This window comes from Camelus bactrianus, chromosome 35, assembly GCF_048773025.1.
Source record: "Camelus bactrianus isolate YW-2024 breed Bactrian camel chromosome 35, ASM4877302v1, whole genome shotgun sequence".
NCBI lineage: Eukaryota > Metazoa > Chordata > Mammalia > Artiodactyla > Camelidae > Camelus > Camelus bactrianus.
In genome coordinates, this window is record NC_133573.1 from 26,259,543 (window position 1) to 26,285,059 (window position 25,517).

General features: G+C 40.9%; 1 protein-coding gene and 1 non-coding gene across 2 annotated transcripts in view; both read left to right on the forward strand.

Moving 5' to 3' along the window:
- LOC141576040 (large ribosomal subunit protein P1-like) overlaps window positions 1-25,517 on the forward strand; it is a 44,365-nt gene that overhangs the window by 1,981 nt on the left and 16,867 nt on the right. The window contains exon 2 of the mRNA XM_074358281.1: window positions 18,683-18,767. Within this exon, the coding sequence (XP_074214382.1) occupies window positions 18,683-18,767 (85 nt within the window). The remainder of the gene's footprint in view (window positions 1-18,682; window positions 18,768-25,517) is intronic.
- On the forward strand, window positions 422-525 carry LOC123619119 (U6 spliceosomal RNA). Its single transcript, XR_006727660.1, has one exon. It is a non-coding gene; the product is annotated as a U6 spliceosomal RNA (small nuclear RNA).

The window sequence follows — 25,517 nt, forward strand, 5'->3', positions numbered from 1 at the left end:
CTTGCGTCTTTCTTTCCTGTTTTAGAGCCCAAAAGATACCTTTCAGGTTGCAAACAGAGGCCCGGGAGAGGCTGCAAGCTGTCCGTGCTGGGCCCGCAGGGTCTCTGGGTGGGATGGTCCCGGCCCTCCGGCTCAGGTGGAGGGGAGGAAGGAGGCTGTGGGGTGAGTGAGTCCAAGTTAGGGGATTAGGGCCCCGGCATGGCCGTCTTCTGACATCCTGGTTGATTTCACTGCAGTGTTTCCTTCAGGTCCCCCTGCTCTGCCCGGGAATGTCCCTGCACTGACCCCCAGATCAGTTTGCAAGTATTTGTTTACACATATAAGAACTTTCCCCCTTATATGTTGTATGTTTTCAATATTTACCTTACCAAATTCTGTACTGAGATGGTACTTGACAGTTTTAGAAATTTCTAGGAACGTAGTGCTGGCGGCAGCAGCACGTATACTACAGCTGGAACGACGCAGAGATTAGCACGGCCCCTGTGCAAAGATGACGTGCAAACTTGTGAAGTGTTCCATGTTTTTAAATGGGAGTTTGGGATTTGCAGATACGCATTATTATATATAAAATAGATAAACAACAAGGACCTACTGTGTAGCACAGGGAACTCTATTCAAAATCTTGTAAAAACCTACAATGAAAAAGAACAGGAAAAGGAATATATATCTGTAAAATGGAATGCCTGTGCTGTACACCAGAAAATAACAAAATACTCTAAATACACCATACTTCAATTAAAAAAATAAAACTGGAATAAAATCAGTCTTTACCATTGTAAAAAAAAATTCTAGGTATTTAGAAAAAGGAAACAAAAATGAATTGGTCAAAGAGGAGTTTGATTTAGAGCTTATTAAAGCTTCAATTCATGTAGTGATTGCTCTGTGCCAGGCACTGTTTTAAGCATTCGATGGATGTTAATACGCTAATCCTCACAAAATCTCTGTGCAGTAGGCTTTACGAACCCCACACTACAGAAGAGAAACTAAAACACAAAGATACTAAGTGACTTGCCCGTCATCACACAGCCAGGAGTGGACAGGGCTGGGTTTAAAACCCAGGGGGTCCAGTTGTGAGCTGGGCTCTGCCCCAGGCCACCCTGCTTACTGGCTCTATGTGACAGCGACATTCCATCACTTTGTAGACACTTCTGTTGTGCAGGAAGCACACTGAAGTATCATTTTTACATCACAGCCTAGTGCGTCGAGCTCTCTGCCCCCCAACAGGAGCGTCTGTTCCTGCAGGGCCACATCAGTCCTCGTTCCTGTTTCATCCTCAGGCCTGGACACTGCCCAGCACAGAGCAGACCTTCCAGGGGATTCTCTGGGTCCAGTTCAGTGTTGTCCGGGTGCAGTCCACCCCGTACGGACTCATGTATACAGACATGAGAAATAGCTCCAAATCCTCAGACCACATCTTCTAAGTCAGTTCTGCAAAGGTACATAGCTGAGTAGAAACTGAAATAAGTCCTTGTTTTCTCTGTAGATCCAGGGCCTTCAGCAAGTGGAGGCTTATATTCGGGAATCACGTTGCTCCATGTGGATGAAGTCAGGCCCAGGGTTTCCAAAAAGCCCGTTTCCTTTCCTTAAAGCACAGCGGTGGCCTGTACCTGCTTACACGTTCTTCACATAGAGAGGACACACGGCTGGTAGGCAAGGGGTGAAGACAGCTAACAGATTTGCTCTTGATAGAATCTGTCGAAATGGTTAATATGCCGATTTAAACCTGAAGCCAAATTTGGTCCATTTCTTACTGCCATCAGGGTTATTCCTCTGATCCTTTGATAATTATCCCGTATGATAGCCAGTTGGTCTGTCCAGCTTTTCACCCATGAAGTTTCTTCAAGGCCCTTAGTTCCACATCAGTGGCCCCTCCCCGTCCCTAAGGGGGATGGACAGTTGCCAGGGTCACTCACTGTGCCTCGCACCCCCAGCCCACACCCCACAGGGACCCCTCACACCCTCCTCCTCCTGGGCTTCCAGTGGCGACCCCTCCCTCACAAGTTACCATGATCCCAGGGAATCAGATTCAACTTCCTTTATTTTAGTTGCTTGGATTTTTTTTTCTGAGTTTAAAAAAAAGTCGAAAGGACTTTTAAAGATCCATACATGCGTTTATTAAGTGCCTACTTAACTGCAAAGCACTGTGCTGGGCACTGTGGGGTGGGTTTTCTTAAGTATAAGACCGTCCGACCCTCCGGGACCCAGCAGAGCCAAGCCCACCACCCGCAGCACCGACCTGCTTGTTAGCACAAACTCCATCTGTTTTCCTCCTCCCACCTCACCTGGCCCTCGGCCCCCGTCTGTGCCTCCTGGGGTGACTTTCCCAATAAACCACCTTCCCACGAGTCCTTGATTGGGGTCTGCCTTTGGGGAACCCAAACTAAGCCAAGGGACAGATTTGCATCAGCCACTCAGGGAACATGCCCTACCCTCACACACACACACACACAAAAAGTGGAAACAAAGTTGAGCAAAGGAAGATATGTTACAGTGAGGCCACAGGACTGGTTGCTAAATGAACCCCACAGGCAACAAATATGACAGAAATCGAGAGGAAAATTCCACTCCGACACGTTCGTGAGCAGGTGGAACTGTCTGTGGGAAGCTTTGGCTTTTCAAGCCAGACGAGATCTCAGTGCCCAGTTACCTTATAGATTGTCACATCACACAGACAAGGTCTAAATGATGAAAAAGATACTGACCTAGCCAGTACTGGTACCCAAAACAGGATGCTCTGACTGAAAGCTGGGGCACCCTCCCTGGTGACTGTCAGAGTGAGCTGCCCCATAAACGTTCCAAGCTTTCTGGAAGTTTACTCAGCAGCGTTCAGGAAAAAGGAGAAGCAGTGTGTTGTCCCCAGACTCCCCTCTGGAGGCCCCTGGAGAAGGAGTTTATGAGCTGCTACATCTCTGGTTCCTTCCTTGACATTCACTGGCTTTTTGATGAATGTTAGAGCAATTTTTCTGTCAACAGCTTCTCATTAGGGTCCTGGTGATGTTCTTTGTGACCGTTATTTTACTCAGTATCATTCCTGGTCACTGTGAGGAGAAGAGGTTCCACTTAGAAACCATCCATCTTGGCAGCAGCAAAGAGCTCAGATAATCCCACTTAAACACTCCTGCACTGACAGCTGCCCCGGGGCTCGCACACAGAATTCAGATGAACGACCAGCCTTGAGTTAACGGCGCATCTTCTGGCTTGGCGCCTCCCCATTCCTTTAAAGACATATTTCAGGTTTGATAGTCTCTGTTTCTTTAAAAAATGAATAATGGATAACTTGTTGGTGAAATAATTACCAGGACTTACTTCTTAGAGATGACAGATTCTCACCATGAATGACAAGTCTGCCTTGAGAAAGTCTGACCAGCAGGTGTTGGAGGAAGGTGTCCAGTTTCCTTAATGGACTGTTTAGCTCACCCCTGAAATGCACTAATTACCACAGTGGTGCCTTAGGAAGACCCTCGGAGACGTCCGAGGCTCCCGCCACGCATCAGCACCGATGCCGACCTTCCTACTGCCAGATACATGAATCCAGCCTGGAATGGCTGTTTTCCCAAAAAAGTTTGGTTTTTGTTTTGTTTTGTTTTGTTTTGTTTTGTTTTGTTTTGTTTAATATGAGCAATTGCAAACGGGAAAATTGAGAGAACATATAATAACCTACCACGTGCCCCTGGTCCAGCTTTAACTATCATCAGTGGATAATTCATCCACCACCATGGCCAATCTTGTGTCATCTGCCCATCCCCACTCCTCCCACCCCACCCTCCTCCAGACTATTCTGAAGAAAATAATACAAATGAATATATATACAGAACAGAAACAGACTCACAGACATAGAAGACAAACTTATGGTTACCAAAGGGAGGAGGGGAGGGACACATTAGGGGTATGTGATTAACAGACTCAGACTACTATATATAAAGCAGATAAGCAACTAGGATATACTGTGTAGCACAAGGAGGTACAGCCATTATCTTGTAATAACCTGTAATGGAATATAATTTGCAAAAATACTGAATCACTATGCTGTACACCTGAAGCTAACACAATATTGTAAATCAATTATACCTCCATAAAAAATACAAAATAAAGTATAAATTTTGGTTAAGTAATAAATTCTAAGTCAATATTTTGTGACAAATGTTTTCCAAAATCCTGTGACTGCAGTTTAAGGAAAAAAAGAGCTCTGCCTACGAGGAGCTTATAGTCTCACTGAAGAAAACGGATTGTGTGCATAATGAAATCTGACACGGCGAGTTGTGTCACAGTGACAAACGTGGCATCATGTCGTTATCAAGCAGTGGAAAATAGGCAGTAAGGACAGGGGGAGCCAGCTGGAGGGGCGGCAATAAAGTCTGACAAGGTTTGCCGTAGTTTTTGAGCTCGGCTTTGAAGACGGGGAGGGGAGTGCGGTCCACACGTGGCTCCCACCCAAGCAGAGCATTAGGCTGGATGAAAGGGCTTGTATGATAGAAAAGGAGCTTGATGAGACAAGGTGAGGCCGGATTCCAGAGACACTCAAAGCCCTGTGTTCTTACAGGCTGGCAGTCTAGGTTAGGAAAATGAAAACAGCCAACTCTGCCAGGCCTGTGGTCCCAAAAGGCATCCAGGATTTCAGAAAGTTTAATTAGGATCTTGCAGTTCACTGGTGGATGCTGCACTGACTGTGTTTTATTTATTTAAAAAAAATTTTAAAGTTTTTTTGTTGTTATTGGTGGGGGAGGTAATTAGGTGTATTTAGTTTAAATGGAGGTACTGGGAATCGTACCCAGGACCTTGTGCATGCTAGGCATGCACTCTACCGCTGAGCTATACCGCCACTCCCTGAGTCTTTGTTTTATTTTTAACATATTTTTTGAGAACAGAAAGCTTGGAAGAACATGAACTCCAGGACCCCAAACTACTTTCACTGGCCTGCCAGATCAGCTCTGTACGATTGTGTCTAAACGTGCATCTTTGGTACCACGAGGGGTGGGAGGTGTCAGAGACTGTAGGTGTGAAATGGGAGCTGGGGCTGAGAGCTGTGTTGTCGGATATGTTGTGATGACTAAAGCACAATCATTTTCAGGGCGTTAGTCTATGAATTACTTTTAGGGGAGAAATGAAATGATTACTGTAGTCTGAGAATGTTAGTGAAGCCCTAATTAAGTTGAAGAGCAGAAAAGAAAAACTGCCCATGCTCCGTTTCCTTTTAACTTACGGACTGGGTTACCAGAACAATAGAGAAGAGTCGCCAATCACAGCTTCATCTTCTGGGTAATTTCTCATTATAAAACTCATTTTTGGGAACGCACGTCCTTTCCATAAAAATAGGAATTAGCACAGAACCAGGTTGAAAACCACAAAGGGAAGACTCCCATCTTCTTTGAGTAACTCGGAGCAGAGCGCCTGTCACTTCAGTACATGTTCAAAGGAAGGTTGTCAGGAGCCACTAGCACTAAAGCTAACAGCGGTTATTTTGTGTTTTCTGATTATTTCATCTAAGAGTGTATATGCTTCATTAAAAATGGCTCTTCTCTTTACTTTCATCCACTGTTTAACCATAGGAGAAGCCCGTGTGTGGTAATGAGCAGCAATGACTCAGAAACAGTTCCCACGGTGAAGGTCCTTCATTTTTAATGTCCTTGAAGGTGGAGAAAAACTTATCTTTTGTGGTCCAGCTGTTAAATCATCATACTGGGATTTCTCAGGGTATAGATTTAAAGATCATTTCTGTCCTAAGACTGTTTTTCTAGGTTTGGGAACAGATCTTTCAGAAAATTCCTGTGAATGGAAATCGAAGAGAAGAGATGATGACAAGAGTCGGATGTTGGTGTGGACACAGATCTGGCCCAGAAGGTGGCCCGATGTGGGGAGGGGAATATTTTTCAATTCCTGTTACATTTTTCTTCTTACCTTATCTGTGGGCTAGGACTTAAAATACAATATAGAATAAAGAGTCGGGGGGTGATGATGGGAGTGGTTTTAATGTTTTACCATTAAATATGATGTTTGCTATTTTTTATGGATATCTTTTATTGGGTTAAAAAGTTTTTGACATTTATGAAAGTCATGCATAATGTTAAGTTCATCCATTGCTTTTTTGTCATCTACTGAGATGACTATGATTTTTCTCCTTTTTCATAAGTATTTTCTCCTTTAATCAATTTATGTCATACTTTCCATTGGAAAATTAATGTTATCCCAACCTTACATACTTGGGACTAACTCATATTGGTCATTATTTGCTTTCTAGGCCCAGCTTACTAAAAATTTTGTTTAGGACTTTGCACCTGTGTTCATGAATGACACCAGCCTGTAATTTTTTCTTCCTCATACATTCTTTCGGTTTTGGCATCAAGGGCTTAATGGCTTCAAAATGAGATGAGTTTGTTTCTACTTCTTCTCTTCTCTGCAAAAGTTCGTGTAAATTTAGAGTTGTTTGTTCCTTGAGTGTTTCATTGAACTCTCCAGCAGAACTTTCTGGATGTGCTGTTTTCTTTGTCATAAGATTTTTAGATACCGATTCATTTTCTTTGATGATTATATGACTATTCCGATAGCCATTAAAGAAATAATCTTCCTTTTATTCTTGGATAAGCTCTATTGAGATCTTCTTCTAGGAATTTGTCCGTTTCATCTATGCTTTCAAATTTACTGACATAAAATTGTTCATAATACTCTCTTTTCAATACCTGTGACACCTATAGTTACATTTCCCTTTTCATTTTGATACTGTCTATTTTTTCTGGATCTGTTCTACCAAAAGTTTGTCAATTTTATTAGCATTTTCAGGACACTGAAATTTGAAATTTAATTCTCTATATTGTTTTTCTGTTTAGTTTCCCATTCCTATTTTTTCTTGTCTATTCTGTTTATTCTTTCATTTATTTTTTTTTAATTTAAAAGTTACTTACTTGGTTCATTAAATCCCAGCCTCCTTTTCTAATATTGTAAACATTTAAATCATGTTTTAGCTGCAGCCACAGGTATTGATATGTAATATTTTTACTTTCATGGAGTTCTAAATACTTTCTACTTTCTAGTAGTATTTCTACGAGTTACTTAGAAATATAAATTCCTAATGACTACACACATGGATTCTTCTGATTGTCTTTGGTCCACTGATTCCCAATTTAATTGCTTTATAGTAAAATAATGTGTTTTCTGATACCACCAGTCTTTTGAAATTTGCTGAGACTTGCTTTCTGGCTTAGGACGTCATCAGTTTTCATACGTTTTCTATGTGAACACGAAAGAATATGTATTGTGAAGTTGCTGCGTTTAGTGTGTTGTAAATGCTAATTAGACCAAACTTGTTAATTGTGTTGTTTAAGTCTTCTGTATTTGCAGTTTGCTAGATCTATCAATCATTAAAAGAGGTGTGTGAAAATCTCCACTGTAGTGGTGGGTTTGTTAACTTGTGTTATTTATCTTTGAGGTACATGCTGGTGACCTGGAATTTTTATCATTTTGATGTGATCCCGTTTTTTCTAGTAATTCATTTTTGCCTTCATCCCTTTTGTCTGATATTATTGTAATGATTCCAGCTTCCTTTTTAATTAGTATTTGCCTGGGAAATCGTATTTTTTCCTTTTGATTTCATTTATTCTGTGTCCTTCCCCAGCTCACATAAGCAACATCCAGCTGCATTTTAAGAAAAACCCAATTTTTGTCTTTTAACTGGATCATCTTCCATCACATTTATTCCAATTACTCAAATGCTTGGAGTTGTTTTATTTTTTTGTCATAATTTGTACTTTTTATTTGTCCTATCCTATGTTTTTGTTTTTTGTTTTCTTTTTTCTTCCTCCTTTTGGAATTTATTTTTCAATTCCACTTATTCCCTCCTCTGTTGTGGACACTGGATACTCTATTTCTATTCTCTTAGTGGTTTCCCTGGAAATTTTAACATGACTACTTATAAAATTAAAAAGTTAATCAAGAGGGGAGGATATAGCTCAGTGGTAGAGTGTGTGCTTAGCATGCACAGGGTCCTGGGTTCAGTCCCCCATGCCTCCATCAATCAATAAATAAAATAAAATAAGTAAATAAATATAGCTAATTACCTCCTCCCCAAAACAAAAGTTTACCAATATTTTTACCTTCCTGCAAAACTCAGATCACCTCCCTCCCAATGTATGTGCTGTTGCTATTGTGTATTTTAGTTCTTCCTTTTTAATTCTAGAGGAAAAAAACCTCTACTTTTTCATATGGTCAGTACTTGTTTACATGTACTCACATATTTACTACTTTTTTATATCATCATTCTTTGTTGCATCTTACATGTTCCATTTGGGATTTCTTTCCTGAAATATAAGCCCTTTCTCTGTTTTTAATGGGGGTCTATTGGTGGCAGACTCCCTCTGTTTTTCCTTACATGAAAATGTAAACCTTTAATATTTTCCCCTTGTCCTTTTTTTTCTCTACAAACATATTTTTTAAATCAGGTATAAATTTTCATCAGTTATTACCTTTAGCAATTTTATATACATCTATGTATGTATTTAACATATCTTGGATTACAGGGAACAGAGAGCTCCTAGAAATATGCATTTCCCACACTGTTTTGCCCTTGTTCTTGAAAAACATTTTTATAGCACACACAACCTAGATTGATAGTTTTCCCCCAACACACTGAAGATATTCAACTGTGTGTGGTTTTCATTGCTGCTATTCTGAGAAATCAGTGTAATTATCACTCTTTTGAAAATGGTCTGCCTTGTCTTTGGGTGTTTTTATCACATCTTATTTAAATGTTTGAGTAGGTAACACATTCACATGGTTGAAAAAGGAAAGGCATATTACAATGGAATACTACTCAGCCATCAAAAACAATGAAACTTTTGCCATTTACAACAACATGGATAGACCTGGAAGGTATTATGCTTAGTGAAATGATTCAGACAGAAAAAGACAAACACTCTATGCTATCCCTTATATGTGGAATCCAAAAATAAAACAAACAACTGTATATAATGAAACAGAAACAGATTCAGAGATACAAACTAGTGGTTACCAGTGGGGAGAAGGAAGGGGAGGGACAAATTAGGGTATGGGATTAAAAGATATAAATTACTGCATATAAAAATAAATACACAACAAGGATATATTGTACAGCACAAGGAACGTAGCCACTATCTGTAATATATGTAGATGGACTATAATCTATAAAATTTTTGAATCACCATGTTGTACACCTGAAACTAACATAATATTGTAAATCAACTGTACTTCAATTTAAAAAAAAGGTAAAGGTATTTCTATTTCTAAAAACTCTCCATCTAACTCTTGTCTTCCATTTTCCATCCTCCGACCCCACCCTGCTCCTGGGATTCAAACTCCCATGTGTCCTCACTGGCATCGGACTTGAGTCTGGTCTCCCCCCAGGGGAGAAGGAACTCCTCAGGCGAAGCCTTCCCAGGAGAAAGGCAGGTATTCCTGACAAGGGGACAAGGAGACAGAGACATTTGTTTCAGGGGCGGCGTCTCTGGAAGCCACGAAGCTGTCTGCATGAGGTCCCCGTGCCGCTCTGGCCTTGACCGTGAGGGGCTCCCTTGTCTGCGCCTGGAGGGGTCAGGCCCCATGAGACCAGCTTCCCTCACTGCGCTCGGCCCAGATGGAGCCGGACGCCAGAATGCTGGGCTTGTCACTTCAAAGGGGAAAGAAGGAAAGCTTCTAAGGCCCTGTGGTTGGAATGTCACAGCACAGGTGGGCTAGCTCCAGAAATACAGAGGTGACACCAGTCTGGCAAATCTTAAGTCAACACCGCAGGGGCTTTTCCCCTTCAGTCAAATTACCGAGACAGCAAATCAAAGACGGCAGTCATCTTTCAAAATAGCAATCTGCTGTAAGCTTGAGCAGAAAGCATTTTCCCAGGTTCCTAACGGACAGGTCATGGGGACGAGGCCCTGTGGGCAGCAGCCAGGGTCATTTCTGTCTTCATAGCTGGAGAAACTGGTCCAGGGCCACTCCATGACCTGGTAACCACACTGTTGGAAGCAGAACACTACCTCCCCTGCCCTCACGGCTTTTCCTCCCCCACCAGCTGTTACATCAGGAGAACCTCAGGTTGAATGAGGCACAGCCAGGGCTGGTCCCATTATTCTGGAAGCAGTGATCAGTCAGCCTGCCTGGAAGTGGTTATAGGCTGTCAGGAAGGCAGGCTGCCTGGAGTGGTCTTTTCTTCTGTTTTCCTGCAAACTCACCCCAAAATGGTCCCCATTCTGACCCTGGGTAGATGCCTGGCATACGCAGAGTGTGAGGGATTGCAACACCTCACACCCGAAGGGTACTTGGGGAGGCTCTCTGAGCTCTGAGCTGCACTAGTGGGATATCAACTTGCCTGTAGTAACACAGAGACCCACATAATATTGTCTTAAACAAGATGAAAATCTGTATCTCTGTCAAGTAAAAGTTCAAATGTGCAGAAACAGCAGGGCAACTTCACAACCATCAGGGACCCAGGTGCTTTCCATCTTGTGGCCCAGAATGGCTGCTCCAGTTCCTACCATCGCAATTGCATCCTAGCCACGAGGAAGGTGTCATGACGAAAGTCAAAGGCACACCACCTCCTCTGACAGACATGACCCACAATTTGCACACAGCTCACTTTCACGCATGTTCCAATAGCCAGAACTGTGTCACGTGATCAGAGCCAGCTAAAAGTGAGCTTAAGAACCTAGCGACTCTAGCAGTATGTAACATGCAATAATAATAGCACCATGGAGCAAATGCACATTGCGGCACCAACCAGCAATTCCGCGCCTGAGCAATGCGTTTTAGCTGCTTGGAATTCACAGGAAATTTTTTTTCTCCAGCACGAGCACCTTCAGGTCTAAACTGGACCCAATTTTCTCTGCTGGATCTGAGCCAGACTAGACCAGTGTCTCCTCCCTTCAGCCTCTCTCAGGATTCCATCCTAACATCCCACACCCTCCCTGTTGTCTCATTCACATCCTTTCTGCCCCCTGGGCTCCTGCTCTGTCATTGGGAGGGGTGAGGGACACTGCTGGGGCACCTCCTGCACATCAAGGCTCCTCCTCCATCTGGTTGGGAAGGGTGACAATGGAGGGGTGGTCCCCCGTGAGAGCCAAGCCTCTCTTGGCCAACAATGATTTCTGAACCAGCCCTCAGGGCAGCCTGGGCTGTGGGCGGGAGCCTGAGCCAGCCCTGCTGGCAGGTGGGGAAAGGTAACGATCACCCTCACCCACGTGTGGATCCAGGGTAGGTGGCAGACGCCCGAGAACAGCAGTGGCACCTGCCCTCAGGGGCCAGGCAAGGGGCCAGCTGCACCCCTGCCTTTCATTTTCAGCTGAGCCATTTGGCGCATCCTCTGCTCTGAGGGAGACGCCATGCGGCCTCAGACACTGGGAAGTCAGGACTGCTTCGGCAGAGCACAGACACGTGGAACTCGAAGCCCTGTGTTTGTCATCTAGTGGTAAAGAAAGTAACTGCAATATTTTCGGTACCTGTAACCATATTAGAGAAACAACCTCATGTAGTGTGCTGCTTTATAAATTTCAAACCCCTCCCCTATACGTCACTCAGCTCTCACAAAAGTGCTGTGAGGTCCCCATTATTATTACATCTATGGTGGGAAATAACAATGTACAACATATACATCCATGCATTGTGTTGGTTCCCCAGTGTCTGCCCATCTTACTTTTTGTCTGGATGAGAATGACAGTCACAGAATGCTACCCTTCTGGTCACAAGAGTCAGTTTATGACCCCCAACGTCCTCACCCACTCACCTCATATGACAGGACGGAGCGGTAGCTTGTGGGCTGACCGTGTGGCTCAGACTGACCTAGTGGGCAGCTCCTCGGAGATTTTCAAACATGGATGATTAACAGAAGGTGTTTTTTTCTCTTCCAGTATAAGCTGTATGTCTGTCTGTCCAGTGCAGTCCACAGCATGTGTCCTTCTATGTGGTGGAGCAAAAATCAGAGAATAAAACCTCCCTGCAGACAGCATCAGAGAAAAGAGACCCAGAGCCCAAACACTCACGGGGTCCAGTTTTGTAATCCTGTCGTCCCCTCTGTCTTTGATAGAGGCACTGTCTTTGTTGTCCCTGTCATGTGGTACCCGGGCCAATTAATTTTTTCCTTAATGTTCAACATATTGGGTTTCTGTGGTTTGCAATCAAACTATTCCTGCAAATACAAAAAGTAAGCAAAACACGGCCTTGTCTACGATGGCATACGTGCGTGAGGTTTGAAGTTGAGGTACGCAGACAGCTCTTTTGAGAACAAGTAGCTTTTAAAAATAAGATTGTTACCCCCCCCCCAAAAGACCTGGGGAAAATATTGTTTATGTCGGTTCAGGTCTTCATTTATTCTATCAGAGACCAAGGTTTTTGTTGTCCCACCATCCTTGGAATGTTGGTTTGGATGCTACGTTTGTACTCTCAAGATTGCCAGATGAAAGGAGAAATAAAGAAAATGTAAAAGTGGGAGGGGGCAAAAAGGGCAAAGTGCGTTCACTCTTTATTTGCGAAAGGAACCTGCCCCCCCCGAGATTTCTACCTGCATCTCATTGTCCAGAACTGAGTCACACAGCCTCTGCAAAGGAGGCTGGCAGTGCTCTCATTTCCCAATCGTATAAATTCGATAATAAAAGCTGACAGAGGGGAAGGAGGCTGTAACTGAAAGCTGATCCAGCTAATCCAGCCTGGCCAGATTCTGCCAAGCTTACTCTTCAACACGGCAGACTAAGCATCATTGCTTACTTCCTCTTTTTTTTAAGATTCTCAATTAAAAAAAAAAGAAGCTATAGAAAACATGTAAATTAGTAATAGAGCTGAAAGAAGTCAAAGGAAGAAATAATAAAAAGATTCATTTGGACATTCCAAGAGATGGATGGGCAACGGGGAGCAGATAACGAAGACAGGCCTGAGTCAGAAACCAAAGCAGTAACAACAGCCCCCACAGAGAAAAGAGCCGCTGCAGGTCTAAGACCTTTCTTCAAAGGAGCTCTTACGACATGGAGTAACTCCAAGGACTGGTAGACAAGAGCAAGGGATCGGACTGGCCATCGGGTAGTTACAGGAAGAGTTAATAAAAGGACTATCAGCCATGCCCCCTCCCCTTGGTCCTGTACCTTCAAAGTGGTGGGCTGGAGAGTTTGTCCTCAGCCTGAAGCACTGAAAAGTAGCGCTGGGAGCGAAGTAAGAGAACTGTGGGAGGATGAGGGGTCCAGAAAGCAGGCCTGAGGGTGGAAGATAAAGAGAGATAACAGAAGAGAAAATTCTAAAACTCCAAAATAGTATGGGGGGTGGGGCAGGGAGAAGACAGCCCTGGCTATTAATGAAATACACTAAAATTCCCCACAGTGAACGTCAAGTTTCTTTATACTGGCAATTACGCACTTCCCCAAATTCCTTTCTTGCGTCTCACCCGAACGCTGTCACAGAGAACCTACCTGTGTAGGCACTCAGCTCATGAGCTGTAGAGGCAGCAGTCAGCTCTCTGTCAAAGGGAATTAGCATTTTGCAAGACAGGGTCAAAAAAATTGCCCAGAACAGAGGAGAAAAGAGAGAGAGACACACACAAGAGCTGAGAGGAAAGAATCGTGGAGAATAGATGGAGCAGATCCAAAATCCATGTAGCACAGCTCCCAGGAAAAGAAGGAAAATACATGATTATGTGGGAGGGGTTAGGGAATTGTGGAGGGGAAAGTAATCATTGTGACTAAGTCAAGAATTCATTGAAGAACGATTTCTACAAACTGAAAAACTAGAACAAATCTTGACAATAAAGTAGATCTTTGAACAGCAATGAAGATAGAAAATTAAAAGACCCTTACCTAAACATATATTTTTGAGCTTATGAACTAGAAAAAAAAAATTTAGGGAAACAAATCGGAACAGTTAGCAGAAGATTTCTTATTGAAAATCTAGCTGACAAAATGTCATTCACATTTTTTAAGATGAAGGAAAAATTATTTGAAGTTAGAATTTTTTATCCCTCCAAATCATGAGAGAAGAACATGTAAAAGACTCAAAAATGTCACCAGCAAGCGAGCAGGATATAGCTCAGTGGTAGAGTGTGTGCCTGACCTGCAGAAGTCCTGGGTTCAATCCCCAGCACCTCCACTAAAAAAATAAATAAATAAATAAATAAATAAATAAATAAATAAATAAATAAATAAACTTAATTACCTCCCCCACCAAAAAAATGTCACCAACAAAGCTGTCTTAGGAAAAATAAGTATCAAAGATCCACTGCAGCAAAATAAAATGTAAGAAAGAGAAAGAACCAGGGTTTAAGAAACAGAGACAGTCAATAAATAGTAAAAAGCAATCATTAAATCTTAAAATGTATTTACAATATAGAAGTGAAGATTACTGATATTATTCAGAAAAAAATTGCCTTTTTTTTTTTTTTTAAGAATTGCCTTCTGATGCAAAAAATTGTCTATAAGTGGAATCATATATTTAAACGATGGAAGTTATGTGGGATGACACTCAAATATCCTGGCTTGTTCGGAACAGGGAGTCTATATATATTCCTCATTTTACTGTGATGCTTGAAAAGACGTTAAAATATGTTTGGGTAAGCTTTCATTGTGACCATTAGAACAATAAAAATAAGATTCAGTACCTCCAAAGACTGGAGGAAAATGAAGGAAAAATATCCTTTATTTTTCACCTGACAATTATATGTTCTTTATATATAACTGTTCACATAATAATTATAATATCACTATGAACTATTAGTATCTCATTTCACATATGGGGATTTATGAATTATAAGTAAAAAATAATTGACAATGGATAAGTACAAACACATGAGTATTCAAAATAGTTGTAAGGGGTTACATTCCTACATTGAGAAAAAAATATTTTCAGGTTGAGAAAAATAAATCCAGCTATATTCTATTTGTATGATAAAAACATTTAAATAATGCTACTGGAATATTGAAAGTGAACAACAGGAGATTATTTAGCAGGAGACCCATATCCCCAGCTTTTATTATATCACCAAAGGGTCGAGACTATAAACACAACTCTCATTTTAAGAGTTATTAACTTTATCACATTGGGACTTTGTGACAATGCTGTAACATAAACATCCACCTCTCCATGGCCCTCGAGAGCAGTGCTCATTGAATACGAGGTACTTTTATTCATTGTGCTCTGGGAAGGGCTATTCTGCTTCTACTATTTGAAACCATGCTCTTGGAACCAGGGCCAAGATAGTGAAATAAAAGAAAGCCTGCTACTCGGTGCCTCCCTTTGTGGAGGTCTGCTGTCTCCAGGTCTGTGCTCCCAGACGTGCGCAGTCCACAGCAGAAAATAGGATGCTCAGTGAAGCTGCACTTGAGAAAGCCAGTGTTACTTTTCTTTGTATTAACTTGCTCTGTAAGAGACCTAGATCATACTGTCTCCAAGACACAAAGGGGCTTAATTTACAAAATCTTCCAAGTAACTGATTGCTTTTACACTGTGGGTTTCAGAGCTGTATGATCAGCACAAACACACTTGCTGGGGCAAAAAAAAAAAAAAAAAAAGTTATTTCATTTCTCTGTCTTCTGAGAAACAGAAAAATAAAGGCATTCATGGGAAATGAGGAACTGTATGATATTAGGCAACTATCAGGTCATTATTTTGTGACATGCTGTTTAATAAGCACATATTGCTGCCATCTCATAACATATCAAGCTCCTTTTTTTTTTCTTAATCAGGGGATTTCTCTGACTTGTCAGATGTCTCTGTTGGAATGAAGCAGTAAGGAGGCATCCAGAAACTCCAGTACCTCTATACTCATTCTCTTGATTAAATTCAAGAAGAGGAGAGCATATCCTTCCTAAATGAAAAAGAGAAAAAAAAAAAAGATTAAACTGACTGCTGCGTGAACACATATCTTGTGTAACAAGAAGCCGATTATTATGGAAAGAAAAGTGTCTCTTTAATGTAAAGCTTTGTTCTTAATGGGAAAAATCTCTCCTTTTAATGAAAAAAATAAAACCATCATTATTTTAGATCTAAGATAGTTCATCTGCCTTACAAATTTTCACTCATGGGCTGTATTGTAATTTTCAGAAATAGGTATTCCACTCACCCTTACACGCACATGCACATCCCCCCCGAGATTCTTTTCTGTTCTAATTCTTTGCCTCACCTTACACAATGAACCCAAGCTTCCAAGAATCTACTTTCAAAACCGTGTCCCTGACTTGCAATCTGACCCAAAGCTATTCTCCGTATATCCCAGATTCTGGTCAGGAAACTGTTTTTGATACGTTCTCATGGAACCGCAGCGCTACTCCAAGCACTGTTAGGTGCATAGCCTTGTTCCTCCAGGGCTGGCCTCTCTCTGACGTCGGGGTACTTCTGACTCCTGCCCTACCATTCTTCATCTTGTCCCCCAGCTCTGGCCCATCAGAGAGGTTTAAACATAAGGCATAACAGTTCTCACAGGACTTTCCCTTCATTCAAGTTTCTGCATTTTTTCTGGGTTCTGAATGATCCACTTGAGTTGATAATAAACTGTATTTTTGATGAGTCCTCATCTTTCTTTAGGTATTGGCTGTGACAGATTCTCAGGTATTTTTGGTGTTGATGACTTTGGTTTCTCTACTGAACTTACCCTCCTACACACACACACACACACACACACACACACACACACACACACTGTACTCTTTGGAAGGAAGTGTGTACGTGCAGCCTACATTTAATTAGTAGGAGTTACGTGTAAACTCCTGGAGGGAGGAGTAGCTACACAAGTTGTTTGTGATTATTCTGCATGGAAGATTTGTATGCTCCATATATATATATATATATATATAAAATTTTTAAACCATTAATTTCTATTAAGAATGTATCAACGGATACTAATTTTAGGTAGTATAAATACTACTTTATTTATTCTGTTGCTCAAATTTTCCCATCTTTGGCCACTGAGAATTCCTTCATTTGGCACTGTGTCTCTTCGCCAAACCCCCATTATTGTGGGGGTTTACTTTATCTTGGCTTGTTTTGAGTACATCCCCACCTGCTGGAACTACATGCTGTTCTAGGATCGTCTTATCTATATTTGTCATTCCAGTCATGGATTTAGCTATTTTTCTAAGGAGTCATGGGTCCTTTTATTGAAAAGTGGTGTTAGAAACCAAGATCTGGTAGGTATGCTTATTGCTACAGGATGTCACCGCTTCTAGGCCCTCGCAGCTGACAGAGGAGGTTAATATACATGTGTATGCTAATCCCTGTTTAGTCAAACTACAGATATAGTTACTTATAACTGTAAATACAGGTAACTATTTTTTGAATAATAAGGTCACCTCACATAGCACTATGCCTCTTCAGGTCTGGTGCAGGGCCTTACAACAGAGTATCCCAAATTCTCCCCACCACCGTTTATGACACTGCTAATATAAATATACATCTATGTATTTTTGTATGTATTTAACTATAGTTTCTTGAATCTTGAACATGGTGAAGACCTAAAGTAAATAAAATAAAGACGCCAAAACTTCCTTGGCATAGTATTGAGCTGCAGTCAGAGAGTTCAGGAAAGTAGATATATTAAAATGGTTTTCAACTTAAGACCTTTAAACATACTATGTACCTATGTTCCCTTGAAGGACCTGGAGTACATTCCTTTCATCATCTTCAAGGGTTATGGTTGATGGTTGAAACACTGTGGAGAGCGGGACCCCATCATCTAAATGAGGGCGACAGGATGCTGGCGTGGCGGGGATCAGGCAGCACGTAACTGCCACAGGCGCTGTCGCTTAGGAACCATTACGAGCAGAAAGACATGATTTGCAGCCAAGTGTCTTGATCTGTAAAGATCTGTGGTGAAAGTTAATACATCGGTGGTCATACGCATGAGATAAAGGGACAGTGGACTAGAGGGCTACTTAATTTGCATAATTTAAAAATTCAAGGCCTGGCGAGCAAAAGGCTTATATCAGCTGCTACAGTGGCTCACTGGCATCTTTCAATCAATATCCAGATCTAATTCCATTCACAGAGCTGTAACCCATTGGTTAAAGAGCACGCTGGCCACCATGATGATGGTCACTAATATCTTCGTTCAATGTTCCTTTTATCTTTCACAAACAGGGTCTGAGTCATTTGCAGGTTTTCTGGTAAAAGTGGGGATAGGTTTATGGAGGTGATAAATAGAATTTGGCCACAATCTATCTTACAGCGAGTCTACTAGGTTCATAGACCTACCTGTGGTTATTTCCTCCTAACCCAAACATATAATTGGAGCAGATAAACTTAGCACCTGGCAGAACCCATATTGTGGTTCCGTGACCTATGGAGTAAGGGTCATAATTTTAATGTGGCCAAATGGAATCCCATGAAAAAGCCTCCTACCCACCCCAGTCAGAATAGAAGCAATATTACATCCCGGAAGACTTAGTTGTGTGCATCCGAGATCCGGACTACCACGGAAGAGCTGACGGAATCCTGAGTGGTGATGCTCATAATATCTCTTTCAACATATCCATTTAGTCCCTGGGGAAAAAAATCAGAACAGGGCAAATGATGGTGAGTTGCTGGAAATTAGCCCAGGCCCTGGGCTGATTGATATGGTTTATAGCACTTTATATGCTGTAGATCTGGGGAATGAGTTATGTTATTCTCAGCCGCAGGAAAGAAAAAAAACTACCTGTTGGAGCAACATGAATCAACTCTCCCCCCCTCAGCTTTGCTGATTGCTGCACGCTCTGTCATGAAGCTGTCTCGGGGACTTGGAGCACCTTGATGCTCCAGAGAATATTGCACGGGTCCGCTCTGCCCGCGAAAGCATGCTGCTGGACTTGGTGAGTGGAAAGTGTTGAGCGCCCAGCAGACCGAAGGTAGCAGATGTATACCAGGAAGTGGCCGACAGACATCGCAGAAATGTAAAGGCCAGTCAGTTAGTGAATGTTTTTAAGTGTCCAGTGGTTTGGATTTTGTCAGGATATCACCTCTAAGTTATGGACAAGTAATAGCGGCTACTCACATCTCCTGGCACTGAGAAAAATACACAGCACTCCGTGAGTCTGTCACAGAGGATACCACACATCAGATATGGCCCTGACGCGTCCCTTTTTTGTGTAATTCAGAGGCTGTCAGGTGTGAGTGAGGCCCATGGCTAGAGAGGTTCTGCCTGAGTTCCAGATTTATTTATTTCTTATTATTATTATTGATGAAATAAAGAGTTTAAATAGTCAAAATGTTATTTTTGATAAAAATGTATTTAAGAAAGAAGCCACATCTGGAGGTAGGCAGTTCTGTGCATGATCTAGTGAGCCCTGGCAAGGATGGATTACAGAGAGACTGCACACAAAATGCTCTAGTTGTTTAATTAATAAATTAAGGGGCCATAGTTATTAACTTACTAAGTTTCACCATATAAGTGTGGAAAAATAAGTGTTCATTTTCAAACAAAGCAAAGTTTTACTTAGATTTAAACATCCAAGAACCATATTTTTCAGGAAAGCGCTAACATAGTCTGTTTATAGAATTAAATATATGCATTGACTTTAGAGCAAATGACACACTTGAACATATAGATGCACCCATGACCCAGAATAGTAAGGAATGTTTATTCTCAGCAAGGAATTTTTGTGACCAATTCATACACATGCAAAGGAAAAGCCAAAGCCCCTTTCTTTTGATAAGACATCCTTCAGATTTTAACAAAGGAAATTGGAAGCATTTGAAAGAACCAAGATTATTCCTGGTGGCTTCCCTCTCTCGTTCCTAACCTCAGCCATACCTGACAATTGAAATGCACAGACTCATGGGGAAAGGAAGAAAAGAGATTAAAAAAAATGATTATTAGGTTTGACTAAAAAGATACTTTCAATGGTGAATGGCTGCTTGAAAAATAATTCATTGATTTCATTAGAATAGGATTTTTATAACTTTATTCCATAGAAGTCAAGGAAAGATACAGTTATAAAAAGGTCTTCTGCAGGATTGCATGAGTACCTCTGAATGGCTCACATGCAAATTCTTTCAGTTTGACTCAAAAAGAAGCCAGAGACATTTTCAATCAAGAGTATACTCTTGGTTACATAAGGTAGACTCTGCCTAGAGCACCAGGAAGAATATTAGTGGAAAAAAAAATCTGACCCAAGAATTTTTTTTCAAGTTTGAACAAATGTATTCAATTATCTCGTGATGTTATTTAAAATAATACTCTCAAGCCTATTTTATAGATGAAGAAGTTGAAAAAAACAGAAGGTTTGGGTTCTTAGTGGGTAACTTTAAAAAGGCGGGGATGGCCACACCAGCGTAAGACCCCCCCTCCCCTTATAAACTGACTCCTAAAATACCCGATATAATATGTGAACATTTTAAATTAACTAATATTAAAATGTAATAATATTTCTAGAATTTGCTACCATTTGAGGAAGTGAGCAAAAGGAATGGAAATATAGTTCAGAGCCTCATGACTCTTACAGAATCATTAACCCTTTTGAATTCTCAAGAGCAATATCATGCTAATTTAAGAAAATAAAGCACATATTATACATATTATATCAAGCATTTTTGTGCCACACACTGTATTCATTGTGCCCCTCAAAGAATGCTATTGTGAGATTTTGGTTAAAGTTCTTATTATTAAAATTAAATGAACACACGTATCTTTAAAGGCATTAGAAAGGTTATAATCCTTTCTTTTTCTCTACTCTCACAGGAAAAACAAAAGCATAATGGCCATAAAACATTATTAAAAACAAGCAGCACTGTTTTAGTGTACTTTGTTTTATATGCTACAAACTTACTTCTTTCAACCCTGATTTCTTCCCTTGATTTAACTAACCTAATAAGTCTTAACACACATACTCTTCTAACTAATGTACACACAGTTTCCTTAAATATCTGGCTTCAGTTTGGTGGGTTTGAATACCATACATTCACAACATCATTATCAAATAGTCTATAATTTAAAATATGAATGTTGAGATTATCAATAATTTGGCTGGTACTTCCCATGGTAAATTTTTCAGAAATTTCTAAAATTCACTGCCTTTTGAGGAAGTGAGAAAATGAATGGGAATATAATTCAGAGCAATGACCTGGGTTGCTTTTCCAGGGGTGCTCACTTAAAGTTAAGAAGATAGTAGCTGACCAAAGTCACATTTAATCCAATCTAATGTCATTACATGGAAAACCAAAGGAAAACTCCAAGGGAAATTTTAATTTTTAATTTAAATTAGCAATCCAGTGAATAGATCATCTCATAATCAGGTTTTCCTTTATTATTTTCACCCAGGACATGGATAACTAGAAAAGAAAATGACAACTTCCTTCTTAAACATTTTTCTTCCTAAGCCTCAAGAATGTAGTCCCCTCTTAACTCTCCTACACTGCTGGTGGGAATGCAGTTTGATGCAGTCACTGTGGAAAACAGTACGGAGATTCCTCAAAAGACAAGGAATAGACTTACCATATGACCCAGGAATCCTGCTCCTGGGCATATATCCAGAAGGAACCCTACTTCAAAATGACACCTGCACCCCAATGTTCCTAGCAGCACTATTTACAATAGCCAAGACATGGAAACAGCCTAAATGTCCATCAACAGATGACTGGATAAAGAAGAAGTGGTATATTTATACAACGGAGTACTATTTAGCCATAAAAACCAACAACATAACGCCATTTGCAGCAACATGGATGCTCCTGGAGAATGTCATTCTAAGTGAAGTAAGCCAGAAAGAGAAAGAAAAATACCATATGAGATCGCTCATATGTGGAACCCAAAAAACAAAACAAAATAAAACAAAACAAAACATAAATACCAAACAGAAACAGACTCATAGACATAGAATACAAACTTGCAGTTGCCAAGGGGATGGGGGTGGGAAGGGACAGACTGGGATTTCAAAATGTAGAATAAATAAACCAGATTATACTGTATAGCACAGGGAAACACATACAGGATCTTGTGGTAGCTCGCAGCGAAAAAAAGTGTGACAATGAGTATATGTATGTTCATGTATAACTGAAAAATTGTGCTCTACACTGGAATTTGACACAACATGGTAAAATGACTATAACTCAATAAAAAAAGTTAAAAAAAAATGTAGTCCCCTGTTTTTCCATATATATAACTGGCAGTGCATGATTAGTGAGAAAGAAGGACCAAAGTCTTAACTGTGGGTGTCTGCGTATGTGTCTCCATTTTGTTTTAATTTTGGGGGTAATGTAATATCAAATTTCAAATTAATTCTAACTTTCTGTGTTAACTATCATTTATGAGAAGTTTACTTTTTAACTTCATGCAAATACAGTAGAGAAAAAGAACCAGTTGTAACTGCTTTTGGTAGGAATATCTTGGAACGTTATCTACTCGACTACATTCGACAGTCATTTACTTTAATACCAAACGTCCGTTTTGTGGTGCACAATAAACTAAGCTACAGGTGGTGGTTTGTCAGTCCTAACTGCACTTTGGGATAACCTAGAGGGATCTTAATACAGGGCATGGGTATGGCCCCGTGCATTTAGGCCCCTCTGAAGGGGTAGCTCTCTATTTCAACTTACAGATGGTTAAATGGAGGTTTGGAGACCATATATTTAATGAAGAGCAGAAACCAAACCAGATCCAAAAATGTTTGGACTCTGAGGCTGTCATGACTATTCCATGCTAATAATAGTTCAATATTCCCTGAAGGGCCAAATGATGTTGATCATTATATTTGTGAAATTACACTCTGTTTCAAAATTCATCAGTTTGAGTCCTGGCTCTGAGGTACCCCAGGATCCACCAATCAGAGTCCTTGACCGTATTCTGTTCTAATTTTCCAAAGTTTTGTGACTAATTAGGGCTGTGTAGACGGCTCTTCAGTATGTGAACATCCAGCGCTGAGGAGGTTAAATGTGTCAAAGTGTGACAGCCCGCTCTCTTTCCCCAGGATTGCGAGGTTTAAGCAGTAAATACCTCAATATGAGAGAATGTTGATGTCTTCAAATAATCTTTTGAGTTTCCCTTGCAGGATATATCTCAAAACTGCCAAAAGTGAGACAGTGTGAAGAACAGAAACCAAGGCCATGAGCGGCCCCGGATGTATCCCGTGATGGCTTGTCTGTGAGCGGAAAGATGAAGGTTACTCTCCTGAGCCCTGCACGTGCAAGGCTGGCCCAAATCCTTCCCGATAAGCATCAAACGGAGACAACCAGCTACAAGAAATCCCTCCAGCAACAGAATAACTATTGGCACGCCAAGAAATAATCCATCGATGGGAAGAGAGGCACTGAAAATCATCCCGTGGGTAGTCAACCCCAAGTTCAGCAGCAAATCCTCATCCTGACACAGTCAGGAAGATGTCAAAGCACGTATGATTCCAGTCAATATAAAAACAATTACCCCTGGGCTTTGCCTCCTGTTGGCAGTTCTGTGCTTTTTCATTCATTGCACCAGAGTTGTTCTTGCCACATATTTACTCTGGTACTAAAGTTGCTTGAACTGGGTTATTTAACTGAGTCACTGGGTATTTTCTGACTGGCCAGTGGAATAGTTTGCATAGCCCCACCCCAAGATTGCCTGGAGAAGTTGTTTTGCAGGGGCCACAGTCCGCTGTCTGGTAGGAGGCATGACTTTTCTCTGTGGAATGAAGCATCGTAGTGCAGCAAAAATAGACCGACTAGAAGTCAGGAACCCCCAAGCCCTGTCTCAGCATCTTCACAGTGTTGTGTGGAAATGAATTTTGCTTTGCCAAACTCAGGCTGCTAATGTGGGTAGAACATGGTATCTTGGGGGGAACCGCTTTCAAGATGATAAACTCATATGAAAATGGGCATTGGTATTAAATGTACATGCTTCATGAAAGCTATTTTTATGAGACTGTTGGCGTCATTTCTCTCTGAAACAGACAGTATCATTTAAATGGTTTTGTATTCACGAAGACAGACGGGTAAAGAGCTTGGCCATTCCCTCACAATAATCCCATGGACACTTGCAGGTACTGAGCAATGACATTTTTTAGCCGTTTCCTCTTGTTTGCAGGCCTCTCCATGTTTTTGGGCCGCTTTTACGTTTGCAGCCAATGTGATTAAGAAACTTACACCACAGAGCTAGCTTAGACTTTGCCCCCGGACAATAGGGACAACAATGGAATGTGAACAACCTCAGTCTTTTCTTTGAAGCTGTAACTATTATTCAGGTAAATAAAATAGTTTAATGTCTTGGCCAAGACAAAAATGACATTTGTGCCTCCCCATCTTATACTAAATCCGACTGATTTATGGTAAGCATTTAAATATAGTCTTTTAAATATTATTTTATTGGCTGTGGATAAACACTGCTCTTATTTCCGTGCCCATGGGCCTTGTGTCATTTAAGGTCCATGATTCCTCGTCTTCACTAAAATTAACATGCCAGCCAGCAACTAAGAGGCAGAGCTGGGACAGGCACCCAAACCCAAAGTTTTCCCAATATGCCGTCTTCCCCTTGTAAAAATGCTTGTTAGAATCATGCCATCCTCAGTGATGGCAGTGAGACGCCCTAAGAACTAACCTTTTTTCCTATCACATGTCATTTTGACTCATTTTCCATTAAATAGTAAACACTGATCACACACAGTGAGGGAGTGGCCTAATTCATGTCACTTCTGCTCAGAATGTTATTTTGTCACCAACCAGCTGGGAACAAAACAGGGCTCCACCTTTCCAGTGAGTTGTACGTAGACAGACTAAATAGAAACACACGTCGGCAGTAAGTTAAGCTTCAGGAGCAGCTGTGTTCTCATCCGCTGTATCTGTAAGGACCCATAAGGATGCCTTTTAAAAGGTAATTTGCTAGAAATGAACTGTTAAGAGTAGGAAGCTGACTGGGATTACTCAAGGTTTAGTGTGGAGGACGGTGTGGAATAATCGTATTGTAAAGATCATTGACCACACAGAACACAAATTCTTCCAACAAATTTTAGAAGGAACGCTAACCAACCTTCAGCTCACTATGAATCTTGAAAATTTCACTCAGCATGTTTTAAGTACCCTGCTCTTCTTGAAGGTTTTGAAACAATAATTTCTCTCTCGGTCTCCTGTCTCTGTCTCTGTCTCTCTCTCAGCTGCTCCCTCCCAAACAGAATCTTACAATGTCACCCACCCAGTTTCTGTCAAAGTCAGAGATATCTGTGGATCCGAGGAATGTTCTTTTTTACCTTTTTTAATATCAGTGTATATATCTCAAATAAGAACTTAGCCTGCTAGAATATCCAAGTAGTTCTATTAGAAGAACTATGTTTTGCTCATGAAATGTTTTAGTAAGTATGCATAACCACCTGCTGTGCATCAGCAAATTCCCTGAGAATAAACTCTGTCAGTACTTCAAATTTTGTTGCATCAAAAATAGGGAAATCATTTCAAAATTGTAGAATAGATAAACAAGATTATACTGTAGAGCACAGGGAAATATACACAAGATCTTCTGGTAGCTCACAGAGAAAAGAATGTGACAATGAATATATATATGTTCACATATAACTGAAAAATTGTGCTCTACACTGGAATTTGACACAACATTGTAAAATGATTATAAATCAATAAAAAAGTGTTAAAAAATAGGGAAATCA